General features: G+C 37.0%; 1 protein-coding gene across 1 annotated transcript; it reads left to right on the plus strand.

Annotated features, from left to right (window-relative positions):
- Positions 1 to 200: 200 nt before the first annotated feature.
- LOC103983714 (glyceraldehyde-3-phosphate dehydrogenase GAPCP2, chloroplastic) lies at positions 201 to 14,394 on the plus strand. The gene is made up of 14 exons (XM_009400985.3): positions 201 to 466; positions 717 to 805; positions 904 to 974; positions 1,088 to 1,126; positions 10,213 to 10,313; positions 11,428 to 11,540; positions 11,890 to 11,989; positions 12,103 to 12,249; positions 12,486 to 12,546; positions 12,657 to 12,754; positions 12,835 to 12,977; positions 13,798 to 13,881; positions 13,963 to 14,052; positions 14,141 to 14,394. The coding sequence occupies exons 1-14, from the start codon at positions 386 to 388 to the stop codon at positions 14,193 to 14,195; spliced, it is 1,272 nt and encodes a 423-aa protein (XP_009399260.2). The 5' UTR covers positions 201 to 385; the 3' UTR covers positions 14,196 to 14,394.
- The last annotated feature ends 4,341 nt before the right edge of the window (positions 14,395 to 18,735 follow it).

An 18,735-nucleotide genomic window follows, 5' to 3' on the forward strand; every position in this document is an offset into this window, starting at 1 on the left:
TCGTACCCAAAAATTGACCTACTTTCTTGATTGGAGGAGTCTGTAGGTTGATGTGGGATCTACTCCCAACGATTCGCTATCAGATATGACACAACGAAGCTGAAGGTGTCGGTGAATGCGAGGATTTTGTTTTGTTATATTTTTCGCTTTTGGGCACCTGCGTAGTTTAAAATGTGGAGTACGAAGAACTCCGCCTGTTCGGAGAGAGAGAGAGAGAGAGACAGGAAATCGCGAAAACCCGTTTCGTTGCTGCACCCTCCCCTGTCGTAAAACGTCGCTCCTCCGCTTCTCTTCCCCGGTTTGCACGCCCTAGAGTTTCTTCCCTTCTCGGAGGAGAAGACGTGAGAGAGAAGGAGAGAAAGAGAGGAAGAAGAGAAGGTCTTCGATGGCGCTCTCGACTCTTCTAAGATCTGCTTTTTCCGTGATTGGTGGATCGCGCGACTGCTTCCCCGCCGATTCTTCCAGGGTCCGTCCGGTTATCTTCCCCTACTACGCCTTGTAGTCATCCATTTAACGTGGATTTGATGGGAGATCTGTTCGGAAATCGCTTCGTTTTCACGACACCGTTCTATTGCCGATTCGCTTCAGTATCTATTTGGGGTTTTCGTTCCATATGATTCACATTTATCGGAGAAAATTGCACATGTCCTATCAATTGCTTGTCGGTGTTCCAAGTGTGCCTTATCTTGGGTTCCCTGTTGTTTCTTCTTCCTTAGGTACTTCGCATCAGGAGCTCCAGCTCGGCTCAGATCTCTTCAAGTTTTTTCGGTTCTTCCCTTACCTCCGTGGATATATATTCATCACAGTTAAGCTGTAATTACGACTGTTTCGTATTGTCTTATTTAGATAATCTGAAGAATGATTTTGCTAAAAGGGCGTTTGTCTTTCCTGTGAGTTGTGCAGTAAACATGTTGCGAGGAGAAGCATTCAGCCAGTCAAGGCCACAGCCACTGAAGCCCCTCCCGTCGTTAAAAGTAATTCTTGATAGGAAAATCTTTAAGAAAATTGAGAGCCACTATGTATCCGATCCGTACCTGTTATGGTGAGCGCTTTATGTGACTGTCACTTCTGTGTATATTTTGTTTAGGTTCTTCACGTGGTGGAAAGACAAAAATCGGCATCAATGGTGAGTGACGTTATGACCTTTGCTCCTTTCAGCTTGTTCATTTTTTAAACTGTACTTGACAGAACCCAACCACACATGACATGACTTAATTGATGCCAGATATTATTTTTTTCCTTAAATATTGATCATGAATTATATATAAACAATTTAAAAATATATATACTAACTCTGCATATACCGACGCAAGATTTTGTTTTAAAAAAATTAATAAAGAACCGAGGTTGTTTCACGTGAATAGTTATGCAAGCTATCTCGTTCCTTTAAGCTATCTGGGGTGTGGCTCATTTGCCTTAACTTGCATCTTGTTAATGATTCAAGGTTGATATTTTGAATGGAAGCTAAATGTTGTTGCCATATTTGTCACATCCTGATTTTTTTTTTTTTTTTTCATATATTTTCACACAGGCCAAATAAATAAACATCACTTTATTCATCATCTATAACCATTTATTACAATTCATTTATTCATCAAATTACAAATAGAAAAGTTAACTTCAAGAGTCATCCAAGTGGCTCTACCTAGCGATAGAGGAATGTTCGCTCTCCACTGGAATCCGATTTAGTACTAGAGGGAGGCTGCTCTGAAAATCAAAAACAAAGAAAATTCAGCAACGCTGAGTAGGAACCCCAAAAGTCAAATCAAGATAAATACATGACCAAAATTCAATCAATCATCCCATTGGCGTATATCAAGTACCCGAAGGAGCACTCCCCCAACAGCGGATGGAGAGGCTTTATCCTACGGGATGAGTTTGTGTTCTCCCAACAGCGGATGGAGGCAAACTCATATCACACTCCCAACAGCGGATGGAGTGGTGTCCCACACCCGCCAAAGTGGGGACACGTTCCTCCCAACAGCGGATGGAGGAACCGTCCAGCCGCCACGTCTGACGGCCCGCTAATCCCCGAAGGGAATCGCCCTACCTGCTCTTGGCAGGAATATAATCTCACACTGGTCATATCCATTTCGGGATGAAATAACATATTTAAAACGTCTCTTTCAAAAATCATCAATATCAAATAATATAAATTAACCCTCAATTGACTTGAACTCTAGTTTAATCGATTCAATTGAACTCGATTTACTAGAGCCTAACTGAACTGATCTCTAATCCTTATTTAACTGGTCTGGAACCACCCTAGACTAGTATAATTTAGACTAGATTAAGTTCAATTTAGGTTAAACTAACTTGAATAAGTCAATCAATTCGGAATCACCCTGAATTGATCTAGACTAATCAAGTATAGTTTAATTCAACCAATATTTGGGCTCAAGTTCAACAATAATATTGGGCTAGATTGAGCCAGTCCATCTATTGGTCATGTGCATTATACATGATTGAGCATGCATTACATAAAACTGATCCAGCCTTAGCCCATGGACTAGTCATAGCATATACCCATTAACAACATATATGAAAACATAATAATGCAACAACATATATGAAAACATAATAATGCATTAAAAGATAGATGAAGAGAAAAGTTTTAATACAAAGAAATAACATTCTCAATTTGACTAGAAATCATAAGACATTAAAAGATGGACTAGGAGATAAGTTTTTAACACAAGGAAATAGCTTTCTAAATTCAAATAAAAATCATGTTTTCAACACATAAAATTTCAACATATTCTAGTCATATTTTAAATCATTCAGAATAATATATTTTAAAATTCAGATCAAAGAATATCAAAAAGGGATTTTAGATAACATATTCTAGTCTAACAAGATTTTAATCCAGATAAGATTAAAGATAAACTGTAATACAGAAAATATATCATATAAAACATATACCTTTTTAACATATTTAATTCTACAATAAAAACCTTAATCATGGGTCAGAGAATATTTTGAAAACTTTAACTGATTACTTTAATACAAAAAAATTTGACATTTAAAGAATTGATACACATTTTTCAAACTATAAAACTTTCAACGTTTAAAGAATCAAAATAAAAGCTAAAACTTTTAAGAAAGGTAGGGAAAACCTACCTCTTGTCAATAGGGTGTAACTCCTCGTTCTCTTGTCAACAGGGTGTAACTCCTCGTTCCTCCCGTTGTCAGGCTCGACTAGGTAAGGAACGAAAGAGAGAAATCCCTCCCCTTTAAATAGGAGGTGGTGAGCCTCTATTAAGGGAAATAAAATTTAATTTTTGTATTTATTTAATATAAATTATTTCCATTTAATATACTAACAAATATGATATCATCATATTTGGAATACTTAATAGTTATTTCCTTAATTCATATCAACAAACAAGGAAGTAGATTAAGATTTCCTAAATTATGATGGCAAGTAAGGAAAACAAAATTTAAATCTCAATCTCAAATATTTGATTTGATTACATTTCTCCCCTCCTATAGGAAATTTGGTCCCCAAATTTAGCTTACCTTAGTAGAATAGATGAGGATACTGCTCTCGCATATCTTCTTCTCTTTCCCATGTTGCCTCTCGGTCTGAATGGTGTTGCCAACAAATCTTTACCAAAGGTATAATTTTGTTCCTTAGAACATGTTCTTTCCTTTCCAAGATCTGGGTTGGTTGTTCTCTAAAAGTGGCATCATCTTGTAGTTGTAGAGGTTCGTAAGAAATGACATGTGATGGATCCCTGATATATCTTCGAAGCATTGACACGTGAAATACATCATGGATGCTAGCCAAAGCCGGGGGCAATGCCAATCTGTATGCTATAGGCCCAACCTTTTGTAAGATCTCAAATGAGCCAATAAATCTTGAGACTAATTTTCCCCTTTGACCAAACCTCATAACTCCCTTGGTTGGCGACACCTTTAAGAAGACGTGCTCACCAATTTCGAACTCTAGATCTCTTCGCCTTCGATCTGCATAACTTTTCTGACGACTTTGAGCTGTTAATAATCTTTGGCGTATAATTCGAATATTATCAGCATTTTTTTGAATTAATTGAGGCCCCAAAAGCTTTCGTTCTCCCACCTCATCCCAATATACAGGTGATCTGCACTTTCTTCCATAAAGAGCTTCAAATGGAGCCATCTGTATGCTAGAGTGGTAACTATTATTATAAGAAAACTCAATTAGATGCAAGTGCATATCCCAACTCCCACCAAAGTCTAAAGCACATGCTCTTAAGAGATCTTCAAGAGTTTGTATTGTCCTTTCAGATTGGCCATCAGTTTGGGGGTGAAAAGCTGTACTAAATTTTAACTGCGTGCCCAAAGATTTTTGTAGACTTCCCCAAAATTTAGAGGTGAATCTTGGATCTCTATCTGAGATAATGCTAACTGGCACCCCATGATATCGAATGATTTCCTTAATATATAAGCTTACTAGTTTATCCAATGAATACTTCTTGTTAATAGGAAGGAAGTGAGCAGATTTAGTAAGTCTGTCTACTATTACCCAAATTCCATCATATCCTTTCACAGTCTTGGGTAATCCTGTCACAAAATCCATAGTGACTTGCTCCCACTTCCATTCAGGAATCGAAATCCTTTGCAACTTTCCCGCAGGTACTCGATGTTCTATCTTCACCTGTTGACATATCAGACATTTAGAAACAAACTCTGCTATATCTCTCTTCATACCACGCCACCAATAGTTTTGGCGTAAATCTCGATACATCTTAGTAGTCCCGGGATGGATATTAAATTTTGATCTATGTGCCTCATCCAATAATTGCATCTTTACTGGATGGCTTTCGGGAACACAAAGTCGATTATAGAATGTAATAGAATCATCTTCAGCTTGGAGGAATTCATGTCTAGATCCTTGAGCTATGTCCTTAACTATCATTTGAAGATATGTATCTTCCTTCTGACTTTCTTTAACCTTTTCCACCAAATATAATTGTGCCATCAGACACGCAAGAAAACCTTTATTTATCTCCGATAAAAGTTTAAGTTTTAAGTCTGCCAACTCCGTCATCATAGAATTCCTTTGAATATTCATATAGGCTACAAGACTATAGGTATTTCTGCTTAAGGCATCAGCAACTACATTAGCTTTCCCAGGATGGTAGTTGATATTAAAATCATAATCCTTTAGAAAGTCCAACCACCTTCTTTGTCTCATATTTAAATCTTTCTGTGTGAAAATATATTTGAGACTCTTATGATCCGTGAAGATTTCAAAAGTCTGTCCATAGAGATAATGCCTCCAAATTTTCAGTGCAGAAATGATAGTTGCTAACTCTAAGTCATGAGTAGGATAGTTCTTCTCATGAGGCTTTAATTACCTCGATGCATAAGCAACTACCCTCTCGTTTTGTATTAGAACGTAACCAAGCCCTTGTAGTAAGGCGTCACTATACACTACAAAACCTTCTCCCCCCGAAGGAATCACCAATATAGGAGCACTGGTTAATTCCTTCTTCAATTCTTGAAAACTTTGTTGACATTTATCATCCCACATGAACTTTATATTCTTTTGTGTCAATCTGGTCAATGGTGCTACTATTTTTGAAAAGTCTTCTACGAATCTTCTATAGTATCCAACCAAACCTAAAAAGCTTCTAATCTCTGAAACATTAGAAGGTTGCTTCCATTTTATCACGGCTTCAATCTTATGAGGGTCAACAGATATACCAGCACTTGAAATTACATGACCGAGAAACATAATTTCATTGAGCCAGAAGTTGCTCTTGCTTAGTTTGGCATATAGTCTCTCTTGCCTTAGGACTTCCAAAACTATCTTAAGATGGTGTTCATGCTCTGCTATGCTTTTATAGTAGATCAAGATATCATCAATGAACACAATTACAAATTTATCGAGATAAGGGTGGAACACTCTATTCATGAGATCCATGAAGGCAGCTGGTGCATTTGTGAGTCCAAAAGGCATTACTAAGAATTCATAATGACCATATCTTGTTCTAAAGGCAGTTTTCTGTATGTCTCCTTCCCTTATCTTTAGTTGATGATACCCGGATCTCAAATCAATCTTTGAGTATACCTGAGTACCTTGAAGTTGATCAAACAGGTCATCTATTCGAGGAAGAGGATATTTATTCTTTATGGTCACTTGGTTGAGTTGTCTATAATCAATGCATAGTCGCATAGATCCATCTTTCTTCTTCACAAATAGGATAGGGGCACCCCAAGGTGATACACTAGGTCGAATAAAACCCTTGTCCAAAAGCTCTTGGATCTGTTTCTTTAACTCCTCCAACTCAATTGGTGCCATTCTATATGGAGGTTTAGAAATAGGTGCAGTACCAGGTAGAAGATCAATTGTAAATTCAATCTGTCTATTTGGTGGCAGTGCAAGTAGATCTTCAGGAAAAACATCTGGAAAATCCCGTACAATGGGGATGTCCTTTAATACTGGCTTCTTAGCTTCTTCTCCAGAAATAAAGGCCAAGTATCCCTGACATCCCTTTAGTAATAGTTGGGTAGCACTCAAGGCTGAAATAATAGAAGGGAACTTTTCTTGAATCCCGATGAACTTGAAATGTGGTTGATCTAGAGGTGAGAAAGTAATAGTCTTCCGAAAACAATCGACACTTGCATGGTATGCGGAAAGCCAGTCCATACCCAAGATAGCGTCGAAATCTTGAAATTCTAGTAGAATAAGATCTACTAGCAAATCGTGACTTTCAATAGTAATAACACAGTTTCTATATATCTGATCAACTATCAAAGAGTTTCCAACCGGTGTTACTACCATTAATGCATTATTCATTGTCTCACGATTCTTATGCAGTTTCATAACAAAACAAGGTGATATAAAAGAATGCGTAGAACCAGAATCAATAAGCACAGATGCTGGCATACCACAGAGTGTGATGATACCTTTAATAATAGATCCCGAGGCTTCAGCATCTTGATGAGTCAGTGCATAGACTCTTGCCTGTCCTTCCTCTCTGGGTCGTAGCTGTTGTTGTCCAGTTGTTTGGGGTGGAGCTCGGCGTTGATATTGCTTCCGTGGGCAATCCTTCGACATGTGCCCCGGTTGTTGACAATAAAAACATACGCGTTGTCCCATGGGGCATGAGGTGGAAACATGATCTGTCTTCCCACAGAAATAACATCTTATAACAACTTGATTGCTAGGAGCTCCTGCTTGTTAATGCCCGAACTGTTTGCCATTTCCTTTCTTTGAGGGTCCAGAATGTGATCCCCCATACGTAAATGGTGCAGCACTAAAAGGTCGCTTTCGATCCTTTGCTTGTTGTAATTCATTATCCAATTTCTCTACTACCAAAGCTCGATTTAACACTTCAGCATATGTTGGTAAAATCAGTACTGCAACAGACTTTCTAATTGATGATCGAAGTCCCCTCTCAAAATGGCGAGCTCTTTGACTTTCATTAAAAGCAATATGTGGAGAGAACTGAGCCAACTCAGTGAAATGATGATCATATTCCATTACAGTTCTATTTCCTTGGTGGATGCTAAGGAACTCTTGTTGTTTCTCAAAGCGAACGGAATCAGGAAAGAACTGCTCATAAAATGCATCTTTAAAATGTTCCCAAGTTACCACATTACCTCCAGCCTCTAACATCCTCCTTTTTGAGGTCCACCAAGTGTCTGCCTTTCCTTCCAAAATGAAAGAAGCGAAAGGCACTTTCTGATTTTCCCTACATTCGATAGCTTCGAATGTCTTTTCCACTTGACGAATCCAACGTTCAGCAAAGATTGGGTCTGGCTTGCCCTCAAAAATTGGTGGTCCCAATCTCTTAAAGTGATCTAAAGTATTATTCCTACCCCGTGGAATTTCATCTCGTTCCTCCTGACGCTCAAAGTATCCTCTAATAGCATTGAGGACTCCGTGTACGTCATCTTGAGCATTGACGGGTGCTGGGGCATGAGGGGCATTCTGCGAAGTCGGAGAAGCTGGCCCATAATTAGTGACAGGTGTACGGGAGGACTGGGTTTGCTCTACGATGCGTGGAACTTCCAAGTTATTATTTGTTTGAACACCTCTCCGAGTGCGTAGACCAATAGCATTGCGACCATGAGCTCCCCGAGTGACAGGACCACTAATCTCTGGAATTGGCTCCATTACTCCTATAATATGTTAAAGACAATCATCGGTTAGAGTCAATCAAGGGACCTAATACACCTATAGGCCCTAGACTATGCTCTGATACCATAAAAATTGTCACATCCTGATTTTTTTTTTTTTTTTCATATATTTTCACACAGGCCAAATAAATAAACATCACTTTATTCATCATCTATAACCATTTATTACAATTCATTTATTCATCAAATTACAAATAGAAAAGTTAACTTCAAGAGTCATCCAAGTGGCTCTACCTAGCGATAGAGGAATGTTCGCTCTCCACTGGAATCCGATTTAGTACTAGAGGGAGGCTGCTCTGAAAATCAAAAACAAAGAAAATTCAGCAACGCTGAGTAGGAACCCCAAAAGTCAAATCAAGATAAATACATGACCAAAATTCAATCAATCATCCCATTGGCGTATATCAAGTACCCGAAGGAGCACTCCCCTAACAGCGGATGGAGAGGCTTTATCCTACGGGATGAGTTTGTGTTCTCCCAACAGCGGATGGAGGCAAACTCATATCACACTCCCAACAGCGGATGGAGTGGTGTCCCACACCCGCCAAAGTGGGGACACGTTCCTCCCAACAGCGGATGGAGGAACCGTCCAGCCGCCACGTCTGACGGCCCGCTAATCCCCGAAGGGAATCGCCCTACCTGCTCTTGGCAGGAATATAATCTCACACTGGTCATATCCATTTCGGGATGAAATAACATATTTAAAACGTCTCTTTCAAAAATCATCAATATCAAATAATATAAATTAACCCTCAATTGACTTGAACTCTAGTTTAATCGATTCAATTGAACTCGATTTACTAGAGCCTAACTGAACTGATCTCTAATCCTTATTTAACTGGTCTGGAACCACCCTAGACTAGTATAATTTAGACTAGATTAAGTTCAATTTAGGTTAAACTAACTTGAATAAGTCAATCAATTCGGAATCACCCTGAATTGATCTAGACTAATCAAGTATAGTTTAATTCAACCAATATTTGGGCTCAAGTTCAACAATAATATTGGGCTAGATTGAGCCAGTCCATCTATTGGTCATGTGCATTATACATGATTGAGCATGCATTACATAAAACTGATCCAGCCTTAGCCCATGGACTAGTCATAGCATATACCCATTAACAACATATATGAAAACATAATAATGCATTAAAAGATAGATGAAGAGAAAAGTTTTAATACAAAGAAATAACATTCTCAATTTGACTAGAAATCATAAGACATTAAAAGATGGACTAGGAGATAAGTTTTTAACACAAGGAAATAGCTTTCTAAATTCAAATAAAAATCATGTTTTCAACACATAAAATTTCAACATATTCTAGTCATATTTTAAATCATTCAGAATAATATATTTTAAAATTCAGATCAAAGAATATCAAAAAGGGATTTTAGATAACATATTCTAGTCTAACAAGATTTTAATCCAGATAAGATTAAAGATAAACTGTAATACAGAAAATATATCATATAAAACATATACCTTTTTAACATATTTAATTCTACAATAAAAACCTTAATCATGGGTCAGAGAATATTTTGAAAACTTTAACTGATTACTTTAATACAAAAAAATTTGACATTTAAAGAATTGATACACATTTTTCAAACTATAAAACTTTCAACGTTTAAAGAATCAAAATAAAAGCTAAAACTTTTAAGAAAGGTAGGGAAAACCTACCTCTTGTCAATAGGGTGTAACTCCTCGTTCTCTTGTCAACAGGGTGTAACTCCTCGTTTCTCCCGTTGTCAGGCTCGACTAGGTAAGGAACGAAAGAGAGAAATCCCTCCCCTTTAAATAGGAGGTGGTGAGCCTCTATTAAGGGAAATAAAATTTAATTTTTGTATTTATTTAATATAAATTATTTCCATTTAATATACTAACAAATATGATATCATCATATTTGGAATACTTAATAGTTATTTCCTTAATTCATATCAACAAACAAGGAAGTAGATTAAGATTTCCTAAATTATGATGGCAAGTAAGGAAAACAAAATTTAAATCTCAATCTCAAATATTTGATTTGATTACAATTTTGCTCAGTACTGGGTATTCAAAAGTTATTATACCTGTAGGATTCGGACGTATTGGAAGGCTTGTAATGCGCATAGCAACCACAAGAGATGACATTGAAGTCGTAGCTGTTAATGATCCATTCATTGATGCTAAATATATGGTAAGAAAACTTTAATTTTCTTTTATTTGCACAATTTTTCTGACAATTTCAGCTGTATGGATATGCAATTAACATGAATCTCTGTGTGCTTTGTTAAGAGAAAAAAAATGGATAAAAGCTTCATGTAGTTTATTTGATATGCTACATCTGTTCTATGATGCAACTTGTCTCTTCACATTTTTTTATGGTTTTTTTGTTTTTGTCTTAGACTAATTGTTTCTCTGGCCATAATTTTTATCGTGATCTGTCAAAAAGATTGTGTTTCAGTTAAGCATGGCATGTCTAAGTTAGAAACCATATCAGTATTAAACTTGTCATCTTCAGAGTAATTAGGTAAGCCAGGCTATTCTTAGATCAGATAATTTTCTAGATGAATGATATTTGAAAAACTCCACACTCAGCTGCATCTATTGCATGTGAAAGATATCATAATGAAACACAAGAAAGGCTGAATCAAATAACTATATTGGAAATCATATCCATGTCAACCCAACTTATATAGTTTCACTGAGTGTTTGTTGCTTTTACTGAATGGAAATTGGAATTATCTACTGAAGTTTGCTGCTACGGATATATTATATATAAATAAATAAATAAAATAAACACATATATATATATATATATATTATTGGATGACTAAGCCAATTTAACTTGGTAATGATATTTATCAAAAGTAGGGTGCATCAATGCTAATAGTAAAAATTTCATATTTATTTTTATGATTGTATGGACATCAAAGATTTGGACTCCATAGAAATGATTTATTTATTTATTTATTTTTCATTCAGGTTGGATCATGTTAAAATTGGTTGTACATGTGGAAGTATTTAGTCAGTTCAACAACTAGTAAAGAAGTGCAACTGCTTATATGTATGGATTTCTGATTCCACTATGATTTTTTACTTAAACCTTAGTTAGTCAATGGTGATATTGCCCATCTTTCTCAAATAGAAAGATAGCCATCTTGCATATTTTAAATGTTTGCCAATTTCTTACATTGTTGAAGTATGTTTGCCTATCTCATGCCTTTTTTTTGCTTATTACATACAGATTTTCCCTTACTAGTTCCCCCTTTCTTTTTTTCTGTAATGATGATAGTATCCTTTTCTGTTAGGCGTACATGCTTAAGTATGATTCAACACATGGAGTCTTCAAAGGAACCATCAAAGTTGTGGACGAGTCCAACTTAGAAATCAATGGTAAAAGGATTGCAGTCACATGCAAAAGGTATGTGAACTTCTGCAGCAAGATATAATCATTCCTACATTGGATGATAGGAAGGTTTGTTTTGCAATTTAAGTTTTACTTAGGCTGTAGTATTTTGTGCCACATTGAATAAGAGATATTTTGCTTAATGGATGTGTTAAACTGGATTTTCATAAGATATTTGTTCTTTTTCTTTGATATGTGATGTAGAGAAAATCGCTCTTTGATTAGTAAACTTCAAGGTTTAGGATTTTGTTTTGCTGCTTATTTTGTTTGTACATTATTGCTTGCAGTAAAAAGGAATCATTTTAAAAAATACCTAAAGTAAGGAACTTATAGTGTCAAATGATTGAATGCTCTTCTTTTCCAGAGATCCAGCTGAGATCCCATGGGGTGATTATGCGGCCGAATATGTCGTTGAATCTTCTGGTGTTTTTACGACAATGGACAAGGCATCAGCTCACTTGAAGGCATGCTCTATCTTTTTAATATTGCTAAGTTTTGACTTTTCTGCTTCACCTCGTTTTTTGGAGGGGTATGTATGGCATAGGGGTTTGTTTTTATATACAAAATATTTTTGTAGGGTGGTGCAAAAAAGGTGGTAATATCTGCTCCATCTGCTGATGCTCCTATGTTTGTAGTTGGTGTAAATGAGAAGACATACAAACCATCTATGAATATTGTTTCTAATGCAAGCTGTACAACCAACTGTCTTGCACCTCTTGCCAAGGTTTGCCACTTTGGACTATATAGCTTAGTAAATCATGTTTCCTCTCATGTTTGTGATTTGGAGACATGATCTTCAATGCAATGTGTTAAATACATATATACTACCTGATAATTTGCTATCATCCATAACATTTATCCTCTATGGGGAGTCATAGTATGCCATGGATCTTGCTTATGTTTAATGTGACATGGGATCATAGCTATCCCTTTACAGAATGACCATTTTATTTCTTGAAGGTTGTCCATGAGGAGTTTGGAATTGCTGAAGGACTTATGACGACTGTCCATGCGACAACAGGTTTCTTCTTTTTTCTTGATTGTGGATAACATGTGAACAGAATATCCGAGTGTGACATTGCATTTGTTATCATGTTGTTTAATTCATGTAGTCTGTCCCATTCCTTTCAGCCACACAGAAGACTGTTGATGGCCCTTCAACGAAAGATTGGCGTGGAGGCCGAGGTGCCGGACAGAACATCATCCCCAGTTCGACTGGTGCAGCAAAGGTGAGGTTGGAATGACATGCAAGACATTGAAATGCTTCTGAATAGAATTTAAATGAAATTACCTTCACCTTGGATCGTAGGCTGTTGGTAAAGTCCTCCCAGAACTAAATGGGAAGCTCACTGGGATGGCTTTCAGAGTTCCTACACCTAATGTTTCTGTTGTAGACTTAACCTGCCGACTTGAGAAAAGTGCATCATATGATGATGTAAAAGCAGCTATTAGGTATGCAAACCCTTTTCCTTGCTTCATGTATTCCATTTACTTTTTCAGCTGATGCATTGGGATGCATGCTATATGGATGTCTGATATGCCTTATCCTTTTATATTAGCCTTGATAATTACCAAATTTTCTCATCATGTTTGATATATATATTTTAACTATTATAACACAGACTACCAAAATAAAGCACTCGAAGAACTATTTTAGTAATCTCATAGTACTCTCTCTAATGATTAAGTATGCAATACTCTGTTTAATTCAATTTGACCTATAGCCCATTGCAAGCTTATCAAAATATATTTGGTTTGTGTTTATTTAGTCCTTATGCCATGTATTTCTTATCCTGTTGTATTATCGTCTTAGTGTTGTCCTTTAGCTGCCTTGTTATTTGTGATGCTTCAGTAATTCCTCAATTGCCTAGCTTATTCATCTGTTCTGATAATATTCAACTTGAGGTAGCAAATTTTCTTTCAAGTGTTACTTAGGAGCTCTATGTTACGTGCATATAATTAAGTTAGCTCTTAGGTTTTGAAGACAATGGCATGAAGAAACAATGACCCTCCATTCAACTAGTAGTGCATGAACTGGAAGAAGTATTATTAGTGCATGAACTACCAGAACAATAAAATTGATTTTTGGTTGTCAGGTTGGTACGGTCTCTACCAATATTGCTTAGCTTGAAAGGCGATACCCCTCGTATCCAGAATACAATCTGGACTATCCTGTAGAGATGATCACATTAATTAACAAATATGCATGCACAAGTTTCTTCTCTTTGGTGTTTTAATTTTTTGTATGCTTTATTCTGTGATTATTTTTCAGGTATGCATCAGAAGGCACACTGAAAGGTATTCTTGGCTACACCGATGACGATGTCGTGTCCAACGATTTCGTAGGTGACTCTAGGTAAATGTTTAGTCTTATTAGAACATAACTTTATAAACCGGCAGCACGTCTTAACTAATTACATTCTGCTTATTCTTCCAGGTCCAGCATCTTTGATGCCAAGGCTGGGATAGGATTAAGCGACGCTTTCATGAAGCTAGTCTCGTGGTACGACAATGAGTGGGGCTACAGGTTAGAGTCTGCTGCAATTCTACATCCATTTTCTACACAAAGAGTAAACAATTCATCTGATGTGCTTGATCCTTAAATTTCAATTCAGCAACCGTGTGCTTGACCTCATCGAACACATGGCCCTGGTGAGCGCCCATCACTGAAACGTGCCAAGGAATCGGGAACCTGCAGACGTGCTTCGGCAAAGCTGCGATTTTGATGTAGGTGGCCTCTTGTTGTTTTGTTTCTCGTATATTGGAATAAGATGTAGAACGTTGACATCGCTACAATTTATTACGTGAGTTGACAGGAAGCTTGCAAACAACACTGAAATCTATGTGATGTGATCATGTTCTTCTTCTATATGTCTGACCTCTGAATTAGATCACTACGGTGCGTCTCTGTTAAACCACTGCCCAAACCTCGAAGCCATTATTATTATCCGTTGTCATCACGTCATGTTCCAGAAATGTATGTAGACTTCGAGATCACTTTTTGATGGATTAATTAGGATAAACCCTAAACCAAGCCTTGAGGCTTTGGTTTCTCCTTCGCATTTAAGTTATATCTTGTTATCTATATTTACAACATAAATTATCATTTAAACACCCAGCTTGGACAAAAGATCCGTCGGTACAACAATGATCTCTCTCTCTCTCTCTCTCTCTCATGTTCTAGAGTGATAAACTCTATTCTAGAGCGAAAAACTCCGATAACGCAAGGTCTTCTTCAGAAGTTTCACTTTTGTTTCCCCGATTTTCGCTTATCCTCTCTAGGGTATTTTTTTCTTGGTGGTTCCCGTCTCCCCCTTCGCCTCTTCTATAGTTATTTTTAGAATTTTGATTTTTATATTTTTTTAAAAATAAAATTTCTCATGTTGTTGATTGTACTGATAAAATTATCACAGAATTTATCATTGACCTCATTTCAATTTACCACTGAGCACATATGATATTTTCATTAGCAGAGTCGAGGGGTAAGAAGAAATTGGATAAAATTTTTTATTTTCATAAGTATAAAGATCTCAATATAACTTTTTAAAATATAAGGACAAAGATACTAAAGATGACTAATTATATGAGATAATCCATAATTAGCCCCCCGTGGACATTCCCCCTAGCTTGTCATCTCATTCGATGCCCCCCTACGACATAGACCAACATTTTCAAGAAAATGTCCGAAGGTGATGATAGGTAATCGGACGTAGTCATCGAAAGTAACTTTTTTAAGATTCAGAGATAATTCAACCTTAAGGTCAACCTAGACAAGTTTTCTTTGCTTACGAAGAATGACATTTTCTTTGCTTACGAAGAATGACATCAATATTTATGGTAAGTTTTTTGTAAGATACTTCCCTTGAAATTACTTAAGTCTATTCTTCAAAATCTAGGGTTTGTCGATGGGATTTGAGATTGTTGACATGGCCAAAAGAATTTTTCTTTTCTTCTATTTTTATTCCATCGAGGAGATGAGCCATGTGCTTTTGGGAGAGCCATAGTTCCATAGAGTTCAACCTCTAACCTTTACCCTATGGAAGCACTCTTTCCCGCCCCTCCTTAACAAAATTGAAACCATTCCCACTTGGTTTTAACTATCTATGTTAATCATAAATCTCGAACTTAATTGATAAGATATTTTAAAGATTATGATTGAATTCTAATCAAATATCTAATTATTAATATTTATGCAATTCAAATCTTGAAATTGATCTTGATAAAAAAAGAAAATCTGAAATGCCTAGACCCTTCCTCCTCTCTCACGACAACATCTTTTGTGATGTATAACATATTTGATGATACATTATGGTATATAATATGTTCGGTGATACAACTCGATCAGTAATAGTAGTCTTGGAAGAAGTAGGAGAGAGAAGCGAGAAGGGTTAGTTCCTTGTAAGGATCGATAGTGACAGCAAAGATATTTCGATTCAACATATTGGAATGTACTATCTATACGGATCTTCTATCGAATCGATAGGTACCACCTATATCGAATGGTATGCTTTAGTACGATAAACCTTACTTTCAAATTGATTAAATTTATAGTTTCATGCATAGACTATTAGTTATAAGTCAAAGGTTTTTCTATTGGTTATGAATATCATTCATAATCTTTTCTAAATCTTGGATTAAAATATTTTGAACGTAACACCGAAAGGAAATGGAAGGTGATGGTAAGTCCTAAATTTGCGAGAAGAAAATTTATTATATTAAATAATGTAGATGATATATTTATATATGTGGATTTGAATATAAGATAAATTATTTATATAATAATGATATTGACAAATGGGACATTGTGATCGGAGTTGTTTGGCATTGAAATAACAACTGTTATATCAATGGGTTAGGATTAGGGTTATGATTTAGGATTTCAGATGGCCCAAAAATAATTAAATCATGGAAGAAGGTTCGGCTCGCCTTATTCACACGACGGTGACCGCCCACCATTAAAAAAATATATGTAGTACGATCGACTCTCGTAGATTTACCGACCAACAACGAAAAAAAAAAAAGACAGTCAAAATCCAATTATGTTGATGTTTGACGGGGATTGAAACGGGAAGGGAGAAGAGGCTGTGTCAGCGCGTGAGATTTGGAGAATGAGAAGATTCCTTGTCCTTTGTTACGAGAGGGGAGAGAGAGTCCGATGGAAGATCGGAGAGAGAGAGAGACTTTTTATTTATTTATTTTTATTTGATTTCTTTTCCTTCTTATTATTCCTAAATTATTTATGCCTTGGCGAACGAAAAATTAGTATCGTTAGTTAGATTTTAATCGTTCTTTATTATTATTTTTTTTTAAATTTGAACTAAAATTAAAATACCCACCCTTAGTCTTACTTTAATTTCAATAACATGGTTATGAACCCATTCTTTAATTTTATTAATATGTATTTTCTTCATCTTCTTCTTTGTTTTCTTTTTTTTTATTATTCTAATAAATTTTTTTAGATAAATCATTAAAGAGAGAGAGAGAGAGAGAGAGAGAGAGAGAGAGAAGGAGAAATAGTTTTCTTTGCTTTCACGTAGTTTGACTTGGCATTCCGACGAATTTGAAGTCGACCGCATTTGACTTGGCAACCGACGCACTCTCGTCTCCACCACGAAAGGAACGGTAAAAGTATATCTATCTGAAAGAAAATGTGATGGCAGAAGAAAGGCTGCATCGTTTTTTTATGCCTAAAACGAACACACCCATCAGAGGATGGATGCACCCACCACCCACACATACTATTTCTTTTCTTTTCTTTTTCTTTTTTTTGATAAATATATGCACAAAAGAAATGTGGAAAAATTCAACTATTACCATAATAGATTTCCTCGTGTTTAAGCCACGATTCGGAGGATACCCCTTTTTTTTTCCTATTAAAATAATAATAATAATAATAATAATAACCGTGACAAATGTCGAGATTCTCGTGGTTGGGGCAAAAAAACTACGTCGCCCACATCCGGAAGGCAACCGATGCACTCTCGTCTCCACCACGAAAGGAACGGTAAAAGTATATCTATCTGAAAGAAAATGTGATGGCAGAAGAAAGGCTGCATCTTTTTTTTATGCCTAAAACAAACACCCCCATCAGAGGATGGATGCACCCACCACCCACACATACTATTTCTTTTCTTTTCTTTTTCTTTTTTTTTTTGATAAATATATGCACAAAAGAAATGTGGAAAAATTCAACTATTACCATAATAGATTATGTCGTGTTTAAGCCACGATTCGGAGGATACCCCCTTTTTTTTCCTATTAAAATAATAATAATAATTTCTTCTTCGGTCAAAGTGAAATTTGTGATGCTTCTTCGGTCATACGACGTGATATGGATGTCGATTTGAGGCAGCACGACAAGCGTTGATCCTTCTCCAGACTCCTTTTTGTCGATTCGCAATAAGTAGTAGTAACCTAAAGGATGCGTGATGACCAAAAACTCCCCCACCAACACAACCAACTTCGTCGCATAAACTCAACCTCGAGGCGAAAGAACATGAAAGTCTGTCAGGCATTAAAACAAACATCTGCGAGGCAGAAAGGTGGAAGCTTTTCCATGGACATAAAGGGCATAAAAGGAAGGAAGAGATAGAGAGAGAGAGAGAGAGTGGGACCGTCGAACTCTTTCTTATCTTCCTTCTTTCTTTCTTTGCCTTTCTTCTTCTTCTTCTTCCTATATTATATATGTTGGCGAACGAAGAATTAGCTCCATCTTCGTCGCAACGTCCCTTTCTCTCAGGGCAAACTCCACGACCGTCCGACGAAGGGTTTTCATCGCAACAGCTCCATCGCCATCTCCATCGCAACATCCACGACCCTCCGACTTGAGTTGCGAATCGTAACCTTGACCGCATGCAACTACCATCGGTCACACCCATCGACGAAGAGTTCAAAGATGACAAACGAGCGATTACCAGACCATGTCCTTGATGGCGACGGCCCACACGTCGCCCTTGGGCGAACGCGCGCGGCGTGTAAACCCTTGAGGGCCACCGCGAGCGGTCCGCCCTTGAGCGCAACGCAGCGTATAAAGAAAGGGGAAGGTCGAGGGCGAGGCACAAGTAGAGACTAGAGGCGCCCCGCGGATGGATGCCCGGGAGGAGTTCATCGTCCCTGCCATGCGGCCGCGCGTTGTGAATCAAGAAGCTAGGCATCTGCTCCTGCATACTGCTTCCGCCATGATCGCGTTTGCCGCCAACGGCATCCTCTC

Source organism: Musa acuminata, chromosome BXJ3-5, assembly GCF_036884655.1.
Source record: "Musa acuminata AAA Group cultivar baxijiao chromosome BXJ3-5, Cavendish_Baxijiao_AAA, whole genome shotgun sequence".
Taxonomy (NCBI): domain Eukaryota; kingdom Viridiplantae; phylum Streptophyta; class Magnoliopsida; order Zingiberales; family Musaceae; genus Musa; species Musa acuminata.